At 44.0% G+C, this 25,024-nt stretch overlaps 2 protein-coding genes across 4 annotated transcripts in view; one reads left to right on the top strand and one right to left on the bottom strand.

Moving 5' to 3' along the window:
• THRAP3 (thyroid hormone receptor associated protein 3) overlaps window positions 1–25,024 on the top strand; it is a 185,043-nt gene that overhangs the window by 116,758 nt on the left and 43,261 nt on the right. The gene's annotated exons all lie outside the window — the stretch shown is intronic.
• OSCP1 (organic solute carrier partner 1) overlaps window positions 1–25,024 on the bottom strand; it is a 35,289-nt gene that overhangs the window by 1,343 nt on the left and 8,922 nt on the right. The window contains exons 2-9 of one of the 2 annotated variants that reach the window (XM_063311775.1): window positions 21,514–21,668; window positions 8,298–8,465; window positions 7,485–7,565; window positions 7,252–7,355; window positions 6,907–7,035; window positions 6,758–6,827; window positions 6,202–6,341; window positions 5,960–6,023 (exon numbers count right to left, since the gene is read on the bottom strand). In XM_063311775.1, the coding sequence (XP_063167845.1) occupies window positions 5,960–6,023; window positions 6,202–6,341; window positions 6,758–6,827; window positions 6,907–7,035; window positions 7,252–7,355; window positions 7,485–7,565; window positions 8,298–8,465; window positions 21,514–21,668 (911 nt within the window). The remainder of the gene's footprint in view (window positions 1–5,959; window positions 6,024–6,201; window positions 6,342–6,757; window positions 6,828–6,906; window positions 7,036–7,251; window positions 7,356–7,484; window positions 7,566–8,297; window positions 8,466–21,513; window positions 21,669–25,024) is intronic. The other variant, XM_063311776.1, reaches the window with a different exon arrangement.

The raw sequence follows: 25,024 nt of genomic DNA, 5'->3' as shown, positions 1-25,024 counted from the left end.
TGTAAAATATGGGCTAGAAGATACTTTAGATACATTCACAGTTGACTGAACGATCATACCCAAGGAGAGCTTGCTATTCTTCACTTCAAACAGCTCTATGGTCATCTGTGAAAGAAGCTGTAGAAAATCCTGCACTGAGCACCTAAGCTAACCCCTAAGAAACTTTACAACTCTATGATCTTGTGACATCTCTGCTCTGTCTTCTCTTTTGCCAGCCAAACACACATAGTTTCCTTGGCCATTCCTCACAAAATTTGTTTCCAGACCCCTTTCATCCTAAGAGCTTTCTCTGAATTTACCCTGGCTTCTCTGTGTCCTTTTTAAAAGGCAATGCCCAGAACAGAATCCAGTGTGGTCTAATAAATATGATTAATGGGGGGGTTCCGGTGAAGAAGTATGGCGGCTGGTCGAGCCTTGTAACAGCTCGGAAAAATTAATATCTACCATGCGGAGGTTGAGAGTTCTGCAGAGTCGGAGAGAGACGGACAGACCTCGTAGGCAGCGCTAGAAAAGGAGCGCTGCCGGTGAAAGACTCCAGCGGCTTCGGAGCGGCAGGCGAAAGCTTTGCTTTCTATTTCAATACTTCACTTTCGCCGCAACAATAAAGCAGCCAGGAAGCCTGGAGGCACATCTGTAGAACCCGCGTGAGTAGCCTAGCTATCTAGGCAATTCTGCAGCCCCCTTCATCTCTAGTAAAAGAAACAACAACTTTTGACTACGAAAGTGAAAAAGAAGAAACTTTCTAAGCCGAGGGAAAAAACAAAACAAAACTTTTCTATACTTTGGAGACAAAAAAGCTTTACTGCCAGTCCTCACTTAAAAGGAACTGAATTAATTAATTAATTTCTAATGCCATATTGGACTATATTGCAGATGTTTATAAGATTATTTTGAATTGTATGCTCTGTATGTTTTGATATAAATATTATACATTGCTTTATATAGATAAATATAACATTAGGTGTAGTGATTAAGATAAGTAAATAAAGATTTCTATAAGAACAAAATGAACACAAGGAGACAGAATAGGAGAGGCTCAGAAACCGGGGAAGGAGAATGGTTGAAAGCTATGTTTGAAGATTTTATGCAAAAAACAATTCAAAATATTACTCAAAATTTAACGCAACTATTAGAGGAGAAAATAGATGGCTTTGAAAAAAGGTTAGATCATAAGTTAGAGACAATGGACAAAAGAATAAAAGCAGACATTCAAGAGGTAAGAGAAAGAGTGGAGAAATTAGAAGTAGAAAATGATATAGAATTAGACCGATTAACTGTTTTAGAGTTAAAAGAAAAAGAACATTGTGTTAGACTTAGAGGTGTACCTGAAAAAACAGAGGCAGAAATAAGAGGAATAGTGGTTCAAATGCTTGCAAGTTTAATTGAATGGGAGGAAGAAAGGCTAGAAGAAGATATAGAAAAAATATTCAGAGTTAATTCGAAATATGCAAAAATTAACCGGAAACCAAGAGATATAATAATTGAATTTGCGAGGAAGAAGACCAAAGAATTGATCATACAGGCCTCCTGGGGGAAAAAAATTAATATTGAAGGAGAGGAGATTATGATACTGAAAGACATACCACCGAGAATATTAAAAAAAAGAAGAGATTATTTCTTTCTCACTGAAGTCCTTAAACGAAATAAAATCCCCTTTAGGTGGGAAGTATTGGAAGGAGTGAGGGACGCGGTGGCGCTGCGGGTTAAACCGCTGAGCTGCCGATCGGAAGGTCGGCGGTTCGAAACCGCGCGGCAGGGTGAGCTCCCATTGCTAGTCCCAGCTCCTGCTCACCTAGCAGTTCGAAAACATGCAAATGTGAGTAGATCGATAGGTACCGCTTTGGCGGGAAGGTAACGGCGTTCCGTGTCGTCATGCTGGCCACATGACCCGGAAGTGTCTCCGGACAACGCCGGCTCTAAGGCTTAGAAACGGAGATGAGCACCGCCCCCTAGAGTCGGACACGACTGGACTTTACGTTACCTTTACCTTATTGGAAGGAGTGAATGTCACATTCCAACAACAAAGATATAAACTGAATACTATTTTTAAGGCTCAGGAATTTCTCAGAAAATATAAGAAAGATTTAGAATCAGAAACAGATAGAAGGGAAAGGCCAGAAAGTAAAGAAAGTAAAGTGAAACGTTTAAATATAGAGGAACAAAGTGCAGAGGAACTAGCTTCAAGTTCTAAAGAATTTGCAATACTCCTTTCCAATGAGTGAATTAAAATGCCTTTCCTGGAATATAAATGGAGCCAATACCCCAGCTAAAAGGAAAAAAGTCTTTCACTATTTATACAAATTAAAACAAGATATAATATGTCTTCAAGAAACTCATATTGCGAAAAAAGATAGTAAATATCTGGTAAATAACAAATTAGGAAATGAATTTATAGCAGCAAATGAAAAAAAATAAATGGAATTGCAATATATGTAAAGCCCCATCTAAATCCTAAATTAATAAGTGTTGATAAAAATGGGAGATATTTAATAATAGAATTAGAACTACAAAACTCTAAAGCAATATTGGTTGGAGTATATGCCCCTAATGATAATCAGAATAAATTCTATCAAAATTGATTAAATGAACTTTCTGAATTATCTTATAACAATTGGATTATGATGGGAGATTGGAACGGAGTTACCTTACCAATTATTGACAGAAAATCTGAACAACAAATAAAAAAACATCAAGGAAAATTGCCCCAATCTTTTTTTGATATGTCAGAAAATTTGGCTATTGTAGATGCCTGGAGATATAAAAACGGTACGGCTAGAGATTATACATTTTATTCAGACAGATTCAAATTGTTCTCCAGGATCAATATGATATGGGTATCTTAAAAATTTGGCAAATAAAATTTTAAATGTATCAATTCTCCCCCGATCCTTCTCAGACCATAATCCAGTTCAATTGGCTATAAAACGCCACCCAAAAAGTTATAGGTGGAGATTAAATGAAACTTTGTTGAGAAATAAAGAACTTGTAGAAGATTGCCAAAAGAAATTAAAAGAATTCTTTGAATGGAATTTAAATAATGAAGTGAGTATTGGGACAGTATGGGATACTAGCAAGGCATATATGAGAGGATATTTTATATATTTAAATAGTTGCTTAAAGAGGAAAACAACAAAAAATTCAAACAGTTCTTGATCAAATTAAGATAAAAGAAAAAAATCTTCAAATAAGACCATCAGATGAAGGTATAAACCATCAAATAAAAAATTTACAGCAGCAATTAAAAATACTTACAACAGATGAAATTGAAAGAAAATTGAGATATATTAAACAAAGAAATTTTGAATATGCTAATAAAGCTGGAAAATGGCTAGCATACAAATTAAGAAAAGGAAAAAAAAAATTACTAAAATTCGAGAAAATGGGAAAGAATTAGTTGACAATGAAAAAATTAAAAAGGCATTTCATAATTTCTTTACAAATCTATATAAGAAACAAGAAATTTCAATTGATAAAATTGAGAACTATTTATTAAAATAAAATTTAAAGAAATTAACTAAAGACCAAAAAGCATTAATTACTAATCCCATCACAACCCAGGAAATTATAGAGGCAATTAGAAAACTGAAAATAGGCAAAGTTCCAGGTCCAGATGGATTTTCAGCAGGTTATTATAAATATTTTCAAGATCAAATTTTGTTACCACTTAAAGATTTAATGAATGCCATTCTGCTAGGAAATCCAATACCAAAATCTTGGTCAGAGGCAAATATCATACTAATCCCAAAAGAAAAACAAGACCTGTCACTATGCAAAAATTATAGACCTATTTCGTTATTAAACAATGACTATAAAATATTTAATTTTAACTGAAAGACTAAAAACAATACTTCAAGAAATAATTATGACCAAAATGGTTTTTTACCCCAAAGATACATAAAAAACAATATAAGGACGGTTTTAAATATAATTATGCTCAATTTCATAATGAAAAACAGATTATGTTGTTATTTTTAGATGCTGAAAAAGCTTTTGACAACCTAAATTGGAATTTTATGTTTAAGACTTTAGAATTGATGGATTTTGGCGATATATTTATAAAAGCAATAAAATCAATTTATACATTTCAAAAAGCCAGAATTGTGATCAGTGAAGAGATAACACAAGAATGTCAAATAGAAAAAGGAACAAGGCAAGGCTGTCCGCTATCTCCTTTATTATTTATATTGGTATTGGAGGTTCTAACGGAAGCTATCAGAAAGGATCATCGAATTGAAGGGATAAAGATTAAACAAGAAACATATAAATTAAGAGCCTTTGCAGATGATTTAGTTATTACTTTACAAAACCTGTTAATATCAATTGATTACTTATTAAAGACACTACAAGAATATGGAGAATTAGCTGGTTTTAAAATAAATAATCAAAAAACGAAGAGGTTAAATTTAAATATGCCACAAAATAATCAGAATGTATTAGAAATTAAATCAGGATTTAATAGTGTTAAAAAAGTTAGATATCTAGGGATAGAGATTTCAGCCAATACTAGTGATTTATTCCAAAATAATTATGTTAAAATATGGAAGGAAATTAAACAAGATTTATTGAGGTGGGAAAAATTAAATTTATCACTTATGGGACGAATCTCTGCAATTTGCCGAAGATGCTATTTTTATTTCAAACTATTCCAATATTTATAACTGATAAAATTTTTAAATTACGGCAAAAAGATCTTTTAAAATTTATTTGGCAAGGGAAAAGACCAAGAATTAAATTTAAATTACTACAAGAAGATAAGGAAAGAGGAGGCTTGGGTCTTCCCGATTTCAGGCTATATTATGAGGCATGTGGTCTATTATGGTTAAAAGAATGGATCACCCTACAAGATCATAAATTACTAAATTTAGAAGGGCATGATTTAAAATTTGGATGGCACGGCTTCTTATGGTATAACAAATTGAAAGTAAATAAAACATTTAACAATCATTGTATTAGATCGTCTATTCTTAAAATTTGGGAAAAATATAAATCTATTCTAACATCGACAATACCACTGTGGTATTGTTAGGTAAAGGTAAAGGTTTCCCTTGACGTAAAGTCCAGTCGAATCCGACTCTAGGGGGTGGTGCTCATCTCCGTTTCTAAGCCTTGGAGCCGGCATTGTCATAGACACTTCCGGGTCATGTGGCCAGCATGATGACTCGGAACGCCGTTACCTTCCCGCCGAAGCGGTACCTATTGATCTACTCACATTTGCATGTTTTCGAACTGCTAGGTGAGCAGGAGCTGGGATTAACAACGGGAGCTCACCCCGCCGCGCGGTTTCGAACCGCCGACCTTCCGATCGACAGCTCAGCGGTTTAACCCGCAGCGCCACCGCGTCCCTATATTGTTACTGGCATTCAAAAACAACAGCTGAAATTCAGTGAAACCAGCAAGAAGAGAGGTCAGAAGTTTGTTGGACTTCCAAATTCCAACTGAGTTTTCCAGCAGGTATCAGGATAGTGGGAGTCGCTCTGCCTTCCTGAAAACTTGGTGAGCTAATTTAGGAAAGCATCACATCCTCTCATTGGTAGGTGGACTTAGTTAACTCCCACAACAGCATCACCTCTATTTCTCATACCTTTTAATCTGGGCATGTTGCAGTTCATGGAGAAGGAGGGGCCTCTCAATGACTGTGAGTTATAATATATAATACTATATAAAGTTTGGGGACAACGCTATATTTCACTGAATGTCAGCCACAAGGAACAACCAACATGTGGGTCCTTGGAAGCTTCTAACTATTCTTGCACAGAAAAATTATTTTCAGACTACATCCACAAACACAATGGGGTATTTCTTATAAATATGTGCTATCTAAAACACATCTAGTTTTTTCAAGTTTATTAACTGGAACAAAAACATCAAGAGGTATATGAAACTTAAAAGCTTATATATACAAATTGAATCCTGTGTTACTCATTTTCCCCCAAGAATGAACACAGCAACAAATGTCTACCTGGTCTGCATGGATGTTGATAACCTGGTAGGATAATTCCTCTGGACGAGTCAGGGCAGCGTGTCTTAAGAGAGAAGAATAAAAACTCAACTACAATTCATTGCCTGCTCCCCCAGTGATGAAAGTTAGTTTTTAACTCACTTCTGGAGCATGGCTTCTGATATTTCAAAGGTCAAATGCAACTCTGGATAGAGGAAAGACCCACCACCACTGCCACTACCATTCAAAACCAAATATCATACTCTTCCTCCTCATCAGTGGTAAAGAGATTCAGACGAAAACCAGCCTCCTTGATGAGGGGATTCTTGATCTCCAAGCCACCCATCAGCCTGGCTAACAAATTCAGCTCTTCTTTAGCAAGAGGGTTGGGAGCAGTGTTCTCCTGCATGGACAACATTTCTAAGAGTTATGGAAAGAAACATGTTAAGTTATAACAGCTGTGAGATATTATTGGTGCCAATTACAGAGGTTTCCCAGTTTTTCCTATTTGGAAAGCAGTGGGCTTGAAGTACCACTTTTTCTCCCTCTCTCTCTCTTTCACTTAATTAGCCCTTCAGTAAAGCAGAATCCATCTTAATAGTAATTGCAACTGATATAGTCAGATCACAACAGGAAGAAAGAAAAATAAAATCATCATTAATAGAAGTTCTGGAGAATACTCTCTGAAAAATGGCTTCTAGAGAGAAAGTCTGTTCCAATTTAGTAATCTAGGGATTTAGAACCTGAAATACACAAACAAAATGAAATATATACCAAAGTGGTGCTCAGTGTTTCTGAGGGTAAATCAAAGACACTGACCTTAACATGAGATGCCAAGCTTTTAGTGGCCCCTGATGCATCTGTCTCTACAGGTCGGCTGATGCTGTATCTAGAGACAAATCGGATATATAGGCACATAGGAAAGTTGCTGAAAGCCCCAAACTGAAAATCCGCAGACCATGGCTTACATGTTTGTTCCCAGTTTAATGACTCTGTCTCCATGAAGGTCAAATGAGCCTTCCCGATAAGGAAGAACGTAATTTCCTCCACTGCTGAACTGAATCCTCTGAATTTCATCTCCTTTATTGTTAAAAAGTCTGTAACATTGTAAAATACTGTTGTCTTTTTTCTCATAGAACAGTTGGGAGAGTTTGGGGACTGAGAAATTTACCCATGACCCCAACCTTATAAACACTGTTGTCCCCCAAAAGATATCATGCAATATGAAACTGGGGATCCACCATCCATTGGGCAGGTGGTCAGCACCTGATCCAGCTGGACAGTTAAGGGAAAAGGCAAGACAAAAGATTCACCTGATGAGTCCAGGGATCTCTGTTCCCCAAGGAACTGAACCTGAGGTTGGCAGCACAAAATGGCCATTTGAATTCTGCACTTTATCTTTTAGGAGAATGGAAACCTATGAAGTAACACCAAGACTTGTCAATAAAACTGCTTCACTTAGAAATCACTTATGCTAAACATCTCCTTTTTACCATTATCACACCACACAGTTCTAGTTCCTGGAAGTAATGTGTAATATACCTACCCTGATATGTATGTCTTGGAAAAAGATGAGCAGTGTTTGCCGGATAAGCTGAAGTTCCCCAGCAGAGAGTGAGCTGTAAGTCTAGGGAAGAGAATCAGAACAGACATCTGATGAGTTCTTAGAAATTCTTGTCCATTTCAGAGCTAAGTGGACCAAACATTTCATATAGCCTTATATCTGTCGACAGATTATTATACTCGTTTCAGTGACCAGTTGCAGGACCCCACTGTTCCTTTTTAAGCCAAAACTCTCAGTTCCAATGATCAAACTGAAAATCTGGGTGCAGATGCAACATGCTTGTTTTATGAGATTTAGAATCAATTTCAAAATCTTTTTCTAATGTTTAAAATATATGTTTAACATGGATATAACTCTGATAAGCATACGTGTTTGTATTATATGTGACTTGATGGTCCTGTTTGAGCTTTCACTGATGGTGTATCTGCAGATTTACCATCACTGTTCATTCTACTCCATTTACAGTATGGTTAACTAAACTATAGTTTACTCAATTGTCCCAGATTTTTGGATGGGTGTGAGAGACTGAAACATAAACTAACTGTACAGTCTGGGTATGCATAATGTTCTAGGTTAAAATGTGGCTGGCTAGTCTGCAGTTCAGGGTGTCATATTAATATAGCTGATGCGCAACTCACTTGTTCCTTTCCAATGTCTTTATTCCCAGACAGCTAAATCTATTGTTGACAAAACTATAATTCTTTCTGTAATTTACTTTGCCTTTTATACTTTTTCCTGTAACTATGCACAGTTAGGCATCAGTTGAATGGAAGACAGAACATAGGACATTCATACATCAATGAGCTTCCGAAAAGTAACATCAATTTGGTTCAAAATTTTGGGTGATTCGTAGACGAAATCCTTAATGGCATCCAGATGGTTGAAAGTGATGAGCAGAAGGTCCTTGGGTCGAGGGCAGAGGAGAACTTGGTACTTGAAAGCCATAGTCATTAGATCATAAAGCTATAGAATAAGGCAAGAGACAGCCAGTTAAATCACAGAGGCCAAGTTGGGGCAGCAGCATTTATGTAGTTACTTACGCTTTGTTACATCACAATAACTGATTTAACATCTCATTTTAATACAGCTAGCAGGATTTTTCTTGAAGAATTCGAATAATCCTGGCTAGCTTTCAGTGCAATGTTTGTTAAAATGCAGGAAATACACTGCAATTCATGGCCAGGACCTAACAACAACATATTGCAAATTATTTACCTAAATGCATAGTGAGGCTAAAAATTAAAAATATTAAAATTACCAGCACAATATAATAAACAGCACAATATAATAAATGGAAGCAACAGGGAAAAAGAAGCAGGAGGTCAAATGAAAATCTTCAGTTGGCAAAGCAAATGATCTCAGCAGCAAACTTACCAGGCATTATCACATCTGCAGTCATGTACCTAAACTTAGACCATACATGTGTGTGTATGTATAAAGTAAGTAAATAAACAAATGTTTTCATGTACAGGTAGTCCTCGACTTACCACCAGAATTGGGAACAGAATTTCCATAGTAAGTTGTTGCAGTCATAAGCTGAGTCACATGACCGGACCCAATTTTACGATCATTTTTACAGTGGTCGTTAAGCGAATCCAGCTTCCCAATAGGTATTTTTGCCAGAAAACAACAAAAAATGTCACAAAATGTGATCAGATGACTGGGATGCTGCAAACAGTCATAAATGCGAGCCAGTTGCCAGTGCCCAAAATGTGATCATCTGACCGCAGGGGGGAATGCGACATTTTGTGACACTTGGAAGTGCTTTACAGGCTGTAAAGCACCCATTCTGAGGCCGTTGTAACTTCAGACTATCATTAAACGAACAGTCATAAATCGAGGACTGTCTGTATATATATATATATATGACATTTTGTCCACTCACCACATACATAGTTTCTTGAAAAAGAGAAGTAGTTTATTGAAGATACATGTGTAAACACAGTAATTAAATATTCAGATTCCCTTAGCAAATAACTTCTTGGCAGCTAAATATCAACACTACTGAACAAAAGTGATATGAATGGAAATCCACCAAACAAGGATTGAACATGAGTGAGTGAAGCTGAATTTGAGAGTCCAGGCTGCCATTTTGCAAGTTTGATGGAATGGACAAGACTAGGGAAGGATGCTGGCTTCCTGTGGGGAATGACAGATTGAGCGGTACTGCTTTTTTAAGCAGCACCGGCAGCGCAGCATTTCCTGGGTGCGGGCTGGGTCCCTGCGGCCTGAAGAATTCTCTGGAGGTAAGGAGAATCCAGGAAATCATCCTTTTTCTCCGGACAGGATTTTCTTACGGGGGGCTCATGGAACTGAGTCCCTGCAATCAATCCATGATTGAGAATGCTGGGAGGTGGGACTGTCATCAAGTTCGGGGCTACACCGAAGCTGTAAAACGGATACTAAATCTTGCAACCCGATTTCTAAAAACACCAAGGGTTTTTTTTGTTTCTTTGTTACCGAAGAGAGGCCTTTTGCAATAAAGAAATGTGAATCTCTTGGTGACTTTCATTATTTTTGGAATTTACTAATTTGGAATGTGGGCTTTTTAATATTTAAATGGTAATATTGGGATTTAAAGATTTTTGCTTTTTTGTTGCCATTTTCTTAATGTTTTGAGGATTATAAAAGATTTATCTACTTTGTTGTATCTGCGGAGTTGAATTTTGAGCTATCTGCCTCTGCTTTCCTGTGAGAACGGCTTTTGTTTACATCTTTTTTCTCCTGATAACACACTGTGAAGAGACATGGAAGAAATGAAAGTGACCTTTAAAGAACTCTATCTTGACGTCACCCAAGCCCTGAATCGTCTCTTAGAACTTGTGGAGTCTAAAGCCTATCAACAACTTGAAAAAGAAGACAAGAGTAAAAATAACTTTGAGAGTAGTGCTGCTGCTTTAAAGAAGAAAATGAGGATTAAGGTTTCCAAGTCAAAAAATGAAGGGAGAAAAATTGGACTGTTAACTCTGATTCTGAAGAAAGAAGAGTTTCGGGTACAAAGGGAGAGATACCACTGGCTGTGTTCCTGGAAAATCGAGACCAAGAATCAAGGCTGGCTGCCGAATTTGAGACTTGTAAGAGGGTTTGTGTCTAATACTGAGATACTGTATGTAAATGCCTTAGTCTATTTTGAAGTCGGATAATTGTTTAAATGTGTTTATCAGGATGGTCTCTTAAAGGTTTAGATTGATGTTTTTGCTTTGGTGATAATGATTTTACCTTGGGTAAAAGGACACTAAAAGGTTATATTATTTAATTATTTAGTTATTGGTTAAGGCAACGGGCTAGAAACCAGAAGACTGAGAGTTCTAGTCCTGCCTGAGGCACAAAAGCCGGCTGGGTGACTTTGGGCCGGTTACTCTCTCTCAGCCCAACCCACCTCACAGGGTTGTTGTTGTGGGGAGAAGAGGAGGAGGAAGGAGTATTAGGCATGTTCACCGCCTTGTGTTATTTATAAAAAAAATAATAAAGGCGGGATAGAAAACAAACACACACACACAATAGTAGTAAGGTATAATGTTTAAGTATATAGATGCTTTGGTTAATTGCCTAAATATGTTTATTAGGATGGGTTTTTAAAGGCTTTGATGGATCCTTTTGTTTTTCTTGGTTTTTGTTGTTGTTGTTGAATAATATTAACCAAATGACAATTTATTTTTTGTTATTTTAGTAGGCAGAGAGGAGTAAAATTTTAGTGAAGTAGGATATTTGACTATTTGCTTATTAGGTGAATAATTATGTTAAAAAAGGTTTTTTATTTTTTTAAGAGGGAGAGAGAATTTGTTTTAGAGGAGAATGTCATATAGATGGAAATGCTTTATAGAAATAATGCTTATTTTAGTTTAAATTAGAGTAAGAGATTGATGAGTTATGTGTATCGTTGTAGAAAGTCAGAAGTCACCATGTAATAGTCTTCTTTGTATTTTCACACTTTTTTAGTTTTCTTTTTCTTGTAGTATTCTTCGTTTCATTCCGTTTAGTTTTTATTTATTTATTTATTTATTCATTCATTCAATTTATATTGCCGCCCATCTCAAACTAGTGACTCTGGGTGGCTAACAACCATCAAAACAGTCATAATATAAAACAATAAAAATAAAATATAAATATAAATATAAATACAGCCGAGCGATCTAAAAGCCATGGTGTTAACATAACCATGAAATGGGGCCCTTCCCACACTTGGGGCCCCAGGCCCAGGCACAAAGCCAGGTTTTCAAGGCCTTCCGGAAAGCCAACAGGGTCGGGGCCATCCTAATATCCCTGCATTGTCATGCGAGCCGTTGCGATGTCACAAGCATCGCAACGGTGATCACGACACCTGGTGGGAGTGGGATGGAGGCAATGTGACCATCCTTGCTGTTCTTGACCTCTTGGCAGCCTTCGATACCATTGATCATGGTGTCCTTCAGGACCGGCTTCAGGAGTTGGAGGGGCAGCACTGTGTTGCACTGGTTCTCCTCCTTCCTCCGGGGTTGGTTCCAGTAGGTGTTGGTGGGAGGGGAGAGGTCCAGTCCATGGCCCCTACTGTGTGAGGTGCTGCAGAGCTCAGTTCTCTCGCCCCTCTTATTTACCATCTACGTGAGGCCGCTGGGTCAGGTGATCCAACAGTTTGGGGTGAGGTATCATCAGTATGCTTGTGACATCGCAACGGCTCGCATGACAATGCAGGGAAATGGGTCCCTGGCGGATTAAGGGAAAAGGCAACTAGGTAACAAAAGAGAGCAATAGGTGCTGGCAACAAAGTATCAACTCTAGCCAGCGGCACAGAAGAGAAAGATACAATGTTGCAAAGAAAGCAATTGACAAGACCAGACCAAGAGGTGCGCCCGAGCTGTCAAAGAGATTACGAACTTGATCGCCCGGCAATGAACCATCACCGGCCAGGGAAGCAATCGAGGAAACGTGGAGGGGCTCCACGACCCCTCACCTACCAACGACGGAACCGGCGGGGCTCGGGGGCGCACCCGGAGTAAGGAGGGGTGGAGCCCTGACCAGCGTGGGCTATTTAAATCCCGTTCTGGCGCGCTCCACTCACTCTCAGCTTTCTTAAAGGGCATGCATACTGTTACTCAAATAAATCCAGAACCTAAGCCTACACTAGCGTCTGTGTTTTTACTGGGTAGCAGGCAGAGCCTGACATAAACCTGAGAGTCACCAAACCAAATTCGCCAAGCTCCACGGGACGAAAATTTTCCGCGGGAGAGATCCACTGGCGATAACGGAACCAGGGACGGCCATGGAGTCAGCACTTCGCACCAGAGGCGTGAAGGACGGCCCGCAGGAGGCAGAGACGACCCGACAGCTGCTGCTGGAGGCGGCGCACCCGAGATGGGACACGGGCACCCTCCCTGCCCACACCGCACCCCAGTTGCAGACCTGGAGCTCCAGCCCAGATGGGAGAGCCCCGACGGAAGACGAAGTCGGGGGCCAACAACTCCTCACATGGGCCGGCGGAGCAGGACCCCAGACGGGAACACCCTACTCCACCTGGAGGCTCCACTACCCCCAAACACCTGAGCAGGAAGGCGCAAGACTACAGACCGGACAGCATCTGGCAGCACCGACGTCAGACGACCAGGGCACGCCAGACAGGGTCACGGCCCTGGAAGCCAAGGTACGAGATCTGGAACACATGCTCCAGTCCCTGACATCGGCAGACCAGGGCACGCGAGACAGGGTCACGGCCCTGGAAGCCAAGGTACGAGACCTGGAACACATGCTCCAGTCCCTGGCATCGATAGTAGGTGAGCGCTCAAAGACTGAGGCGGCACAGTGGGCAAGAGGGGATCGGGGCACCCTACCCACCCCGTCAACAACCCCGAGCAGAAGGGGCCAAGCATGAGACTCTGTCGCAGGGCTTTGTGGCCCCAGGCCAGTGGGGGCCATCCCTCACCACCCACAGGTAGGGGTCCCACAAATTGGGGGGTTCGCCAAAGACTTCCCCGTAAAATTTGACGGAGACCCCACGAACCTGTCCTTTCTTACGAATGCGAGGGACTACATGGCCCAATACGGCCATTCCTTCGGCACAGAAGCAGCCAAAATCTCGGCAGTGGCCACCAAGCTCAAAGGCAGGGCTGCGGACTGGTACGTGCAGATGTCAGAGTCCGGAGCCCCAGCCTTGGCCAATTTCCACGACTTCCTAGCTGAGCTGAAGCATTACTTCGAGGACCCCCTGGCCAAGAGCACACTTAAAGCACTTCGCCAAGGAAGAAAAGCGGTGGCTGACTACGCCCTCGAGTTCAAGGTCCTCGCAGGCAAAATCCCGGAATGGTCTGAGGCCACCTTGATCGACATGTTCAAGGGTGGCCTCAACCGGGAGGTGCTACAATGGGCACTCTACAGGGACGACCCAGCCTCCCTTCACGGGTGGATTTGCCTAGCCGGAAAAGCGGAGCACGCTCAGTGCACGTTCCTGCTCACGACCGCAAATGACAAAATCCCTCCCAGCACAAGATGACCAGTCCCACAGTTGGACCCGACCTGGGACGCAGACCAACAACGGAGGCTTGCCCGTGGGCAATGTACCACGTGTGGGAAGATGGGCCACCGAGCGGCGGACTGTTTCAAAGACAGGACAACGGATCGCCTGCCCAGACCAACACCGAAGACACCGCACAAGCCATCTAACCCCCTCAGATGTCTGACAGGAGCGCTAGCAACCCTGGATGAGGAAGCGGATGCCTACCTCGCAGGGGACGCGATTGACGCCCAAGAACAGCCGGCGGAAAACGCCCCCCACCTGCTCTAAGCAGCGCCGCTGGGCAGGTGGTAAAGAAGGGGCGCAACAACCCCAGGGTGAGTGACGATTGCACCATCCTGGCAGGGACAATTGAACTCTCGTATGGCCCTAGAGCCATCGCGGTCGAGGCTCTGGTGGACTCTGGGTGCTCCAGAAATCTGATCCACCCAGACATTGTCGCCGCACTAAAACTGCCCTCCTCCCTAAACTGCTGGCGTTCCAACAACTCGACGGCTCTACAGCGGGGGGGGGGGGGGGGACACCGGCCACCCAGGGGACCAGAAAGGTCACCCTGACAATGGGCACCCACAAGGAATCCATAGACTTTGTGGTAACCCAGGTAGGGAAACCCATAGTAGTGCTGGGGATCCCCTGGCTAGCATGCCACAACCCACACATAGATTGGAGGACATGCTCCATCACGTTCAAAGACGGGGTCTACCAGGCACCGACACCGGACAAATCATCTGCTCTGACGGTGGGGAGGGCAGAGGTCGTCGACCAAACCCCCCCCCCCCGAAGGAGTGCCGGAGCAATACGTGGACTTTGCAGACGTCTTCGGAGAAGAGGTGGACCAATTACCCCCCCACTGCAAGACGGACTGCACAATTGAACTGCTCCCAGACGTCCCACTACCCAAGCCCAAGATCTACCCCATGACCCAGAGAGAATTAGCGGCGCTGCGGGAATTCTTGGACAAAAACCTCTCCAGCGGCTTCACAGAACCAGTGAACTCGCCGGTTGGAGCACCCGTCCTATTTCGTGAAAAGAAGGACGGCACCCTGAGACTATGCACCGATTACCGCGGATTAAATTCCGCTTCCCTATCCAACAAATAACCCCTACCCCTCGTAAAGGACATGCTGGCACACTTGTCAAAGGGAAGGGTGTTTTCCAAACTCGACCTCCGTGAGGCGCATTACAGAATCCGCATCAGGGAGGGGGACAAGTGGAAAATGGCATTCAACTGCCCCTTGGGCTCCTTCCAATACAAGGTACTGCCTTTCGGTCTGGCGGGGGCCCCAGGGGTCTTCATGCAACTCATCAATGAGGTACTGCATGAACATCTGTTCAAGGGCGTACTAGTATACCTGGATGATGTCCTCATCTACATGAGGACGCAGAGGGAACACGAGAGGTTAGTGAGGCAAGTCCTCACTAAACTCCGGAAAGCTAAACTTTACGCCAAGCTGTCCAAGTGCGAGTTCCACAAGTCGCGCTTGGACTACGTAGGCTACAGAATCTCTGACAAGGGCATAGAGATGGACCCAGCGAAGGTTCAGGCAGTTTTGAGCTGGGAGCACCCACACACCAGGCGCCAGCTTCAAAGCTTCCTTGGGTTCGCAAACTTCTATAGGTCCTTCACGAGGGGGCTCGTGGAAATTGCCCTGCCCATAACTGATTTACTGAAAACCAAAGGCGTCAGGGAGACGCGCAAGGTAAAAAACCCAGGGGCCGCGCTTAATTGGACTCCCGCCTGTCAAACCGCGTTTGACAGGTTAAAAGCGCTCTTTACAGTGGAGCCAATTCTATCCCACCTGGACCCCGAATGGCCTTCTGTAGTGCAGGTGGACGCTTCCGACTTCTCCATAGGGACCATCCTGCTGCAAAAGGATTCCGCTGGAATCCTGAAGCCATGCGCCTATCTCTCCAGAAAATTTTCAGAGACAGAGAGGCGCTGGCACGTGTGGGAAAAGGAAGCCTTTGCAGTTAAAGCAGCACTGGAAGCTTGGCGCCACCTGTTGGAAGGGGCGACCTGCCCGTTTGAGGTCTGGACAGACCACCGCAACCTCGAGGTGCTCCACACGCCCCGACGCCTCAGCCCCAAACAAATCCGCTGGGCTCAGTTCTTCAGCCGGTTCAACTTCCAGCTGAAGTTCATCCCAGGGAAAAAGAATTTCCTGGCAGACGCACTCTCCCGACTGCCACAGGATGCGGAGCCCATCTCCGACATCATGGGGACGGTGCTCTCTGATTCTCAGCCGGGTCTGGCGGCGGTCACCCGGGGGCGCGCTCGGGGACAGCCTGGCCCCCCCTCACGAGCAACCCCGGCGCAACCCGCCCCTAGATGCAGGCAACCGCAAATGCCAGGTGGGTTACGGTCCGATTTTGCAACGGCGTTAAAATCAGACCCCTGGCTCCTCGCCAACCCCAACAAGGTCACCATGGACCAGGACCTCGCGTGGGCGGAGGGAAGGTTATACGTACCCGACTCTCAATGACAGGCGATCCTCAACAGATTGCACGACAGCAAACAGGCTGGTCACTTTGGGTTCTTGAAAACCCTACATCTAACTCGGAGGCAGTTTTGGTGGCCCTCGCTGAGGAAGGACGTCAAGCAGTATGTGGCGTCCTGCCCAGTGTGCGCAATGGCCAAGCGGCCGGCTGGCAAACCCCAGGGGCTGCTGCAACCTGTGGCTAAACCCTCCCACCCGTGGGATGAAATCTCAATGGATTTCATTGTGGACTTACCGCCTAGCCAAAAGAAAACGGTCATATGGGTAGTAAAAGACTACTTCTCAAAACAAGCCCACTTCATCCCCTGCGCCTCGATCCCGTCAGCACAACAGCTGGCGAAACTGTTCCTAGTCCACGTGTACCGCCTACACGGCTGCCCCTCCCGCTTGGTGACCGATAGGGGCACACAATTTACCTCGAGGTTCTGGCGGGCTTTTTTAAAACTGATAGGTACCCAGCAAGCCCTGTCAACCTCCTGGCATCCCCAGACGGACGGATCTACGGAGATCCTTAATGCCACACTGGAACAATTCCTTCGCTCCTATATCAATTACCACCAGGACGATTGAGTGGACTTACTGCCGTTTGCAGAGGTCGCATACAATAACGCAATACATCAAAGCACGGGACAAACCCCCTTTGGGGTGGTGTCAGGTCGGGAGTTCGTCCCCATCCCTGAGTTACCCCAACCCCCGTCCCCAGCAGTAGCCACCTGTGAGTGGGGTACGAAACTTGCAGATTCCTGGCCGATCATCAAAGACGCGCTTAAAGAGGCACAAACCGCCTACAAAATACAAGCAGACAAACACCGGTGCCAACAACCAACGTTTCAGGTGGGGGACATGGTCTACCTATCCACCAGATTCATAAAATCACCGCAACCATCCAAAAAACTGGCCCCCAAGTTTATTGGGCCATTCCAGGTGACACAGATCGTGAACCCAGTCACGGTGCGCTTGGACCTGCCCCATAATTTAAAGAGACTGCACCCGGTGTTCCACTGCAGCTTACTCAAGCCAGCAAGTGACCCCTCCCGGTGGCACCCACGCACGCCCCCCCACCAGTGATGATAGACGGGCAGCAACACTTCGAAGTAAAGGAGGTACTTGACTACCACAAGCTACGGGGCTCCCTCCAATACCTAATCAAATGGAAACACTTCCTGCACCTGAGTGGGTCGCTGCCCGCGACATCCAGGCTCCAGACCTGATCCGCACCTTCCATACCGCCTATCCCTCCAAACCTGCGGCTTAACCTTCTCAAAGGGGGGCAGCATGTCATGATCACCGTTGCGATGCTTGTGACATCACAACGGCTTGCATGACAATGCAGGGAAATGGGTCCCTGGTGGATTAAGGGAAAAGGCAACTAGGTAACAAAAGAGAGCAATAGGTGCTGGCAACAAAGTATCAACTCTAGCCAGCGGCACAGAAGAGAAAGATACAATGTTGCAAAGAAAGCAATTGACAAGACCAGACCAAGAGGTGCGCCCGAGCTGTCAAAGAGATTACGAACTTGATCGCCTGGCAATGAACCATCACCGGCCAGGGAAGCAATCGAGGAAACGCCCGGAGCACAGGAGGGGCTCCACGACACCTCACCTACCGACGACGGAACCGGCGGGGCTCGGGGGCGCACCCAGAGTAAGGAGGGGTGGAGCCCTGACCGGCGCGGGCTATTTAAATCCCGTTCCGGCGCGCTCCACTCACTCTCAGCTTTCTTAAAGGGCATGCATACTGTTACTCAAATAAATCCAGAACCTAAGCCTACGCTAGTGTCTGTGTTTTTACTGGGTAGCAGGCAGAGCCTGACACCAGGGGTCATCCAAGAGCGTGATCAATGCCATCTCAGTCCCATATACCGGCCTGAATCCTGACTGAAAGGGGTCCAGATAATCCACTTCATCCAGAGCCCTTTGAAGCTGCTGTGTGACCACTTTCTCAACAACCTTCCCTAGAAAGGGGAGGTTGGAGACTGGATAAAAACTATCCAGATTGGTTGGGTCGAGCGATGGCCCCTTCAGGAGGGGGTGCACCACTGCCTCCTTAAGAGAGGTGGGACCACCTCCTCCCTCAAAGAGGAATTAACCACCGCCCAAACCCAATCACGTGTCCTCTTCCGGGCAGCCTTGACCAGCCAGGAAGGGCACGGATCTAACACAGAAGTGGCTGAACTAACAGTCACAAGAACCCTGTCCACTTCCTCAGGTTCAACAGGCTCGAACTCCTCCCAGATAACAATGCAAGACTCAGCCCCTGTAGCCCTCTCTGGCCCTGCATCAAGGCTGGAGTTCAACGCAGAGTGAATACGAGCAACTTTACCTGCCAGATGCTCAGCATATTCCTCACAATGGCCCTGAAGGTAGACCCCCGAACTACTCCCTCCAAGGAGAGTCCGGGTCACCCGAAACAGGGCCGCTGGGCAGCTATCTGCAGATGCAATGAGTGGAGAAACAGCCATGTTTTGCCGCCCTTACTGCCATGAGGTAGGCTGTAATCACGGCTCCAGCTCGTGTTCGGTCCTCTTCGCTCCCTGTCTTCCACCAGTGGCGCTCCAGGCATCTCTTAGACCTCTTAAGCTTCCTCAGCTCCTCCGTAAACCAAGGGGAGCCACAGGAGCCATGGGCACGGACAGGCCGCTCAGGTGTGATCCAATCCAAAGCTGTGTCTGCTCTCTCATTCCACGCGGCCACCAAGGCCTCGGCTGAACCATGAAGCAGACTTCCTGGAACAACCCCGAGCTCCCTCTGAAACCCAGCTGAGTCCATCAATCACCTGGGGTAGGCTGATCTAATAGGCCCAGCCTCCCTGCAGAGGGGGGTGGCGCCAGAGAACTGGAGGCTCACCAGGAAGTGGTCTGACCATGACAGGGGAGAAACCAAAACCTCCCCCAATTTCAGAGCACTCTGCCACTGCTCCAACAGAAAAACCAGGTCAGGCGAATGACCACCATTATGTGTCGGGCCCTGGATTACTTGGGACAGGCCCATGGCTGTCATGGTAACCATGAACTCCCAAGCCACCTCCAACCCCACCCCCAAGGAAGGCAGATTGAAATTCCCCAAGACCATAATCCTGGGTAACTCCACTGCCAGCCTGGCTACGGAGTCAAGGAGGTCAGGCAGGGAGGTTGCTACGCAGTGGGAGGCTGGTACAATAGCAACAGTCCCAGCTGATCCCTAGAGCCCAACTTAACAAACAGGGTCTCATACCTGGCAATCTGAGAAGCAGCGCCCCTGGATGCCTCCCAAGTGTCTCGGATGACCACCACCACCCCACTGCCCCTACCCTGGGGTCTTGGCTGGTGCCACACCCAGAAACCAGCTGAGCATATCTCAGAGAGGGGGACTCCCCCTTCCTCTCCCAGCCATGTCTTTGTAATACAAGCCAGGTCAGCTTTCTCATCCACAATCAAGTCATGGATGAGGGTGGCCTTATTACAAACCAACCTGGCATTCAGTAGCAGCAGCCAACAGCCCAGCCTTGAAAGTCTGCCAACCGGGGCCCGGAAGTGAGCTTGAGGAGCTGGAATGTGCCAGAGGAACAAGACACTTCTGGCCCCTTCCCCGCGTGCAGCCCACTCCTCATCTCCCATATCTTCCCATGCCTGTCACTACCAGAATGTTACAGCCTGCCCCCACTCCTCCAAAACCTCCCCCTTCTCCCTGGCTAAATCGATCCATGCCCAAGCCTGTAGCCCCACCACCACCATACACACACTTCCAGTCACAGCCTCCTTCTGGGCCGTCAACCCGGGTGCTTCTGCTTCTTCTAGCACTCAGCACCTCCAAGTGTAGGCCTACTCCACCCTATACTCTCATCCCCCCCACCAATCCACTCTCACTTGATTGGCAGGGGCTCACACAGCCAGCAACAAACAACTCTGAGGGTGATCAATCAGTCCCCCTCCCCCCCAGCTTTCACCTGGAGGCAGGGAACAGACCCTATTCAGGGAAAGAAACACCCTCTCCTACCCCCAGCCCCAGTCCATCCATCCATGGAGTCTGCAGATTTGCCAGTCCCTTCTTGACACTCCGACCCACGGAGAAGGCAAAATGGCTGCACGGGCAGGTTGAGGGAGGAGAGCCACAGCTGCGAGGATACAGCCAAAAACAACATCTCAGCCCAACTTCGCGTCTGCTGCAGCCCATTCCCTACCCCAAAAAATCCCTTGATCTTAGTTCCAAATTGCTTTGTTGCCTCCGTTGTCACTGTGCTGGAGCTTGCACTTCCACACCAGCCAGCTGAGAGTCTCCTGTCGCCACCGGCGCTGTTTCCTCCCTTGCCGTGCAGTTGGGTGCTGCTCAGAGCACCATAGCTGCTCCTTGTGCTGCAGCTGCTCCACACACCCAGCAGTCCGGTTTTCCAACTGCTGTCCAGGGGAAAGCAGCACTCCAGCCAACAATCCAGCCAGCAGCTGTCCAACCAAGGAGGTGAGCCCTAGGCTGCATGCAATTCTATCCCAAACCGCAGCCCAGCTTAATGGGGGTAACAAATCGCAGCATCCGCCAGGTCCAATGGGGAAAAAGCCCAATTCCACAGAGACTCCACCACCTCTTCATCCAACTCTCCAAACCACTAACCTGCTGCCACATACTAAAACAAACTACCATTGGGACCCGCCTGCAACACACCTGGCCTCAGCGCCATCTTAAAAAAAAAAATTATGCATTTTAGGTATATGTTGAAAAATTTAATAAAGCTTTATAAAAAAAAAGACTAGGGAAGGATGCTCAATGTTTCAAGGGCTAAAGAGCTTGTTGGTTATGAAAGCAGAAAAAGACATGCACATGTGCAGTGACACTTCATAAGACTACAAAATATACTATGAAACTATATTTTGTCCTTAGTTGCAAAGTCTATAGACAATGATGATGTGATTAAATACATGCACTGAGAATCAATATTTCAGATATATCCCCACTTCCAATGTTTCAACTTGTGTGAACTTGATAACAGCTTTTCTTGATAAAAACAGGGTTACTTGGATTCATAAGATATTTGAAGAAACTGAAAAGTTCGACCTCACCTTATCCATACTGGGGGCATTCAGTCTCATGATGGAGGCATGAACCAACCGCTCAAATACTGTCCTCAGGGCTTTCCTGGAATAAAGCTCCTGCGGCTTAAACAGCTCATCCATAAACTTTTTATTGAATATGCCCCCAATGATGTCATTCATGACTGAAAAGATAAAATAATCATAGTTGTTAGAAATCAATTGTTTTAGTTTCCCAGGAAGAAACAAGAATTTGTAGCTGAGAAGAAAATGTGCAGAGGCTGCTTTCTCACTTAAACTTCCTTGCCCCCAGATAATTCCTGTGCATGATAGTGCTCTCTTCTAAACACCCCTCAACTCAAGAAGAGGTATGCAGAAGATATTTCCTGATTTCTTGCCAGGGATTTCACTAGACGGATAGCAACACAGGAGTTGGAAAACATTGTCTTATATTTGAAAATGAGATGCTTGAGACCGCTTCACTGCTATTTCTACACCAGATAATTCCCTCTCCCAGAAGATGGAAGGAAATGTTTTCAAATTCCAAGAGGAATATTTATCAACTTCAGTGGTTGTAATTTGCAACATCATTTTTTCACTTGCAAGCTGCATCAGTTCTGCTTCCTGCAGTCATGACAAAAACATTTTTAAATCCAATGTGAAAATAATTACATCTCAGTTTTAAGATTCTGCAATTACTTGATCTACTCAATCATTAACTACTAGTGGATCCTTTTTTCTTAAGAGGATCACATTTTAAGTACAGTAGTTTAATTATCAATAGGGCGAGGATTTCTATGACCTAAAAATGTTAAAATATGCAAACATTTATGACCTTAAAACCATTTAAATATGACCAATTAAGCCAAAAATATGACTTTTAAAGCAAAAATATGACTTTACAATTTTTCTGAAATTAGCACCCAATTTTTAAAAATCTGTGCTTACGCACACGCACAAACACACATACACACACAAATTAAAAGGTTTATTCTTCTTCACTTCACTCCAGTGCTAATACTTCACTCCAGTGCTAGTATTGAAGGAATCAAGTGAACATTTTGAAAGTAAAATGGTCATCCCTGGATTAGTTTTCATTAACAGCAGAATTGCATTGGATGACCACGTGCATCTTGAGGTTATCAAACTCAAAACTCTTTCTGTTGTCCACCAGTATGTTCTTGTGTCTGGAGAAACTCTGTTCGACATCACAAGAGGTTATAGGAACAAATCTGAAAAAAGCAAATTCATCTGGAGAAAATTCTGGCCTGAAGTCTTCAAATTTTGCTTCGAGTCCATTTAGAACATTACTTATTTTGCAAAGTGTTGAATAACCCAGATTAGATTGCAGCACTCCTTGCAGTTTATCACTAATTTTTTCAGCCACTTTCCCCTTTGCTTGCTTTAAATCACTCTGTTTGTTTTACAACGTTCAGTGCATCACTAAGTTCCATTCCCACAGTTTCAAGGTGGGTGATTGCTCTTAATAATCCACTGAAGTTAGATCCTATATATGCTAAGTTTCCAGCCAAGGTTTCAGAAAAGGAATCTTGCACAATCTTGATGTAGGTAGATTCACAACAGTCAAATTCTTTAACTATCCGCTGCAAGGAAGCATAATTTGTGAAATAATACATAGCCGCATCCAGCCAAGTCCCCTAACGTATCACGACAGGTTGGGGAGGGACAGCCAAAGTACGAGCAATTTCTTTGAACTTTTGTACTTGAAGTGGAGCTCTAATGAACATTTCTTTCCCATTTGAAATTATCTTATCTACATCAGGATAGTTGCTTTGAATCTCTTCAGTCACTCTGTGTAAACCATGTGCAAGGCATATCATATGGATCATTTTGGGATAAAGAAGTTTAAGTCCCTTGGCTGCTTTAGTCATGTATGGAGAGGCATCTGTTACAAAGAGAAGGATATTTCCCCTTTTTACACCATCCAGCCACAGTAGTTTCATAGAATCATCCAGGAGCATAGCAATAGTGGAATTGTTTACTTTTTGTAAAGTTTCACACATTAGAAGAAATACTTCACCAGTCTTGTCACATTTCAGAGTGCCAATAATAACACTGCCTACATCTCTTCCGTTTACATCACTTGTTTCATCTATTGAAACCCAGATCTTATTATTGTCAACAGCAGATCTTATCTTTTCTAACACATCTTCATAGCAGGCAAAGATGTAATTTTTCCTTACAGCTGATTCATTTGGAATCGGGTGACTGGTGTACTTCTCCAAAAAATGCCTGAGGCTACCACTACCTAATTTCCTTAAGGGAATATTTGAAGTGACCATCACTGTACAGAGATCCTTACAAAATTCTGACTGGATGAACTTGCAGTTGAAGAAGCAGCTCTCTCAAAAAGGAGACGTTGCCTGTTCTCAGTGAATCTTGCTTAACAACTCTTGTGTTTCATGGTGTCACAATGTTGTTGAATATTAAAATGCTTTTGGGCCGATACCTTATCTTCACACAATTTACAAAACAAATATCACCATTGTTACTGAAAATCTGCTCCCCAAATTCTTGAACAAGATGCCGTAATTTCACACTCACTGAACATCTACTTTTAGGCATGTTGAAATCAGATTGCAGTTCTCACGTGACTCTACCACCTCGAACACACACACACACCTGAATTGGGGAGCAAATGAGAAAAAGAAAAAAAAACACAGGCAAATTCTCACCGTTTTTTCCAGGCCTGGTCAGGGGAGAAGCCTTTGTTCCCACCTCTCTCTCTCTCTTTCACACACACACACACACACACCCCTCCCTCAGTTGGGGAGCGAATAAGAAAAAGAAAAAAAACAGGCAAATTCTCACTTTCTTTGCTGCCTCTAACTTGCTGGCTTATCAGGAGGGTTGCCAATGACCAAAATATCACCAAAATATGACATTTGTTACAAAATTAAGCAGAAATATGACATAACACCTTTAAAAAGTCAAAATATGACTTTTCAGGCAAAATAAAAAGCATCTAATTCTCACCAGATTACTCTAAAACATGTTTTAACTTACTTATAAATTCAAATAAAGGTTCCAGAAAAAATATGACATGTCATAGAAATCCTTACCCTAATTATCAATATTTAGATGCCCTACTTGCCAGGCAGGAGAAATCTTCAGAGTGGCATTCATTAGTATTAATTAAACATTAAATGCTTCCTGTTTCCCCAATATGCTAGGTATAAAGAACTCTCTCCCCCATCAATTACAAGAAATACTAATAGACTTTTAATAACCTTGAAGTGACTCAGACTTTGTAACAAATTTTGACTGTGTATGGGAGGATCAGACACCGAACAGGCCAGAAATTATCTAACTATGAGCACTGCATCTTTAGGCCTGAGATCTTTTTAGTCAGAATTGAATTAATTATAGGAGACTTGGCTGTCCTAAAAGCCAGAAGTGTGAGGGTGCTGATGACACCTGAAATTAAGCAGTATTAATATTTATTTATTTATTATTCAAATTTAATTACCGCTCATCTCCCCCAAGAGAGGGACTATACTAAGTTTATTATCCAATACTG

This window comes from Candoia aspera, chromosome 10, assembly GCF_035149785.1.
Source record: "Candoia aspera isolate rCanAsp1 chromosome 10, rCanAsp1.hap2, whole genome shotgun sequence".
NCBI classification, from domain to species: Eukaryota; Metazoa; Chordata; class Lepidosauria; order Squamata; family Boidae; genus Candoia; species Candoia aspera.
The sequence above is the reverse complement of the archived record's forward strand: the minus strand, read 5'-3'. Positions and strand labels throughout refer to the sequence as shown.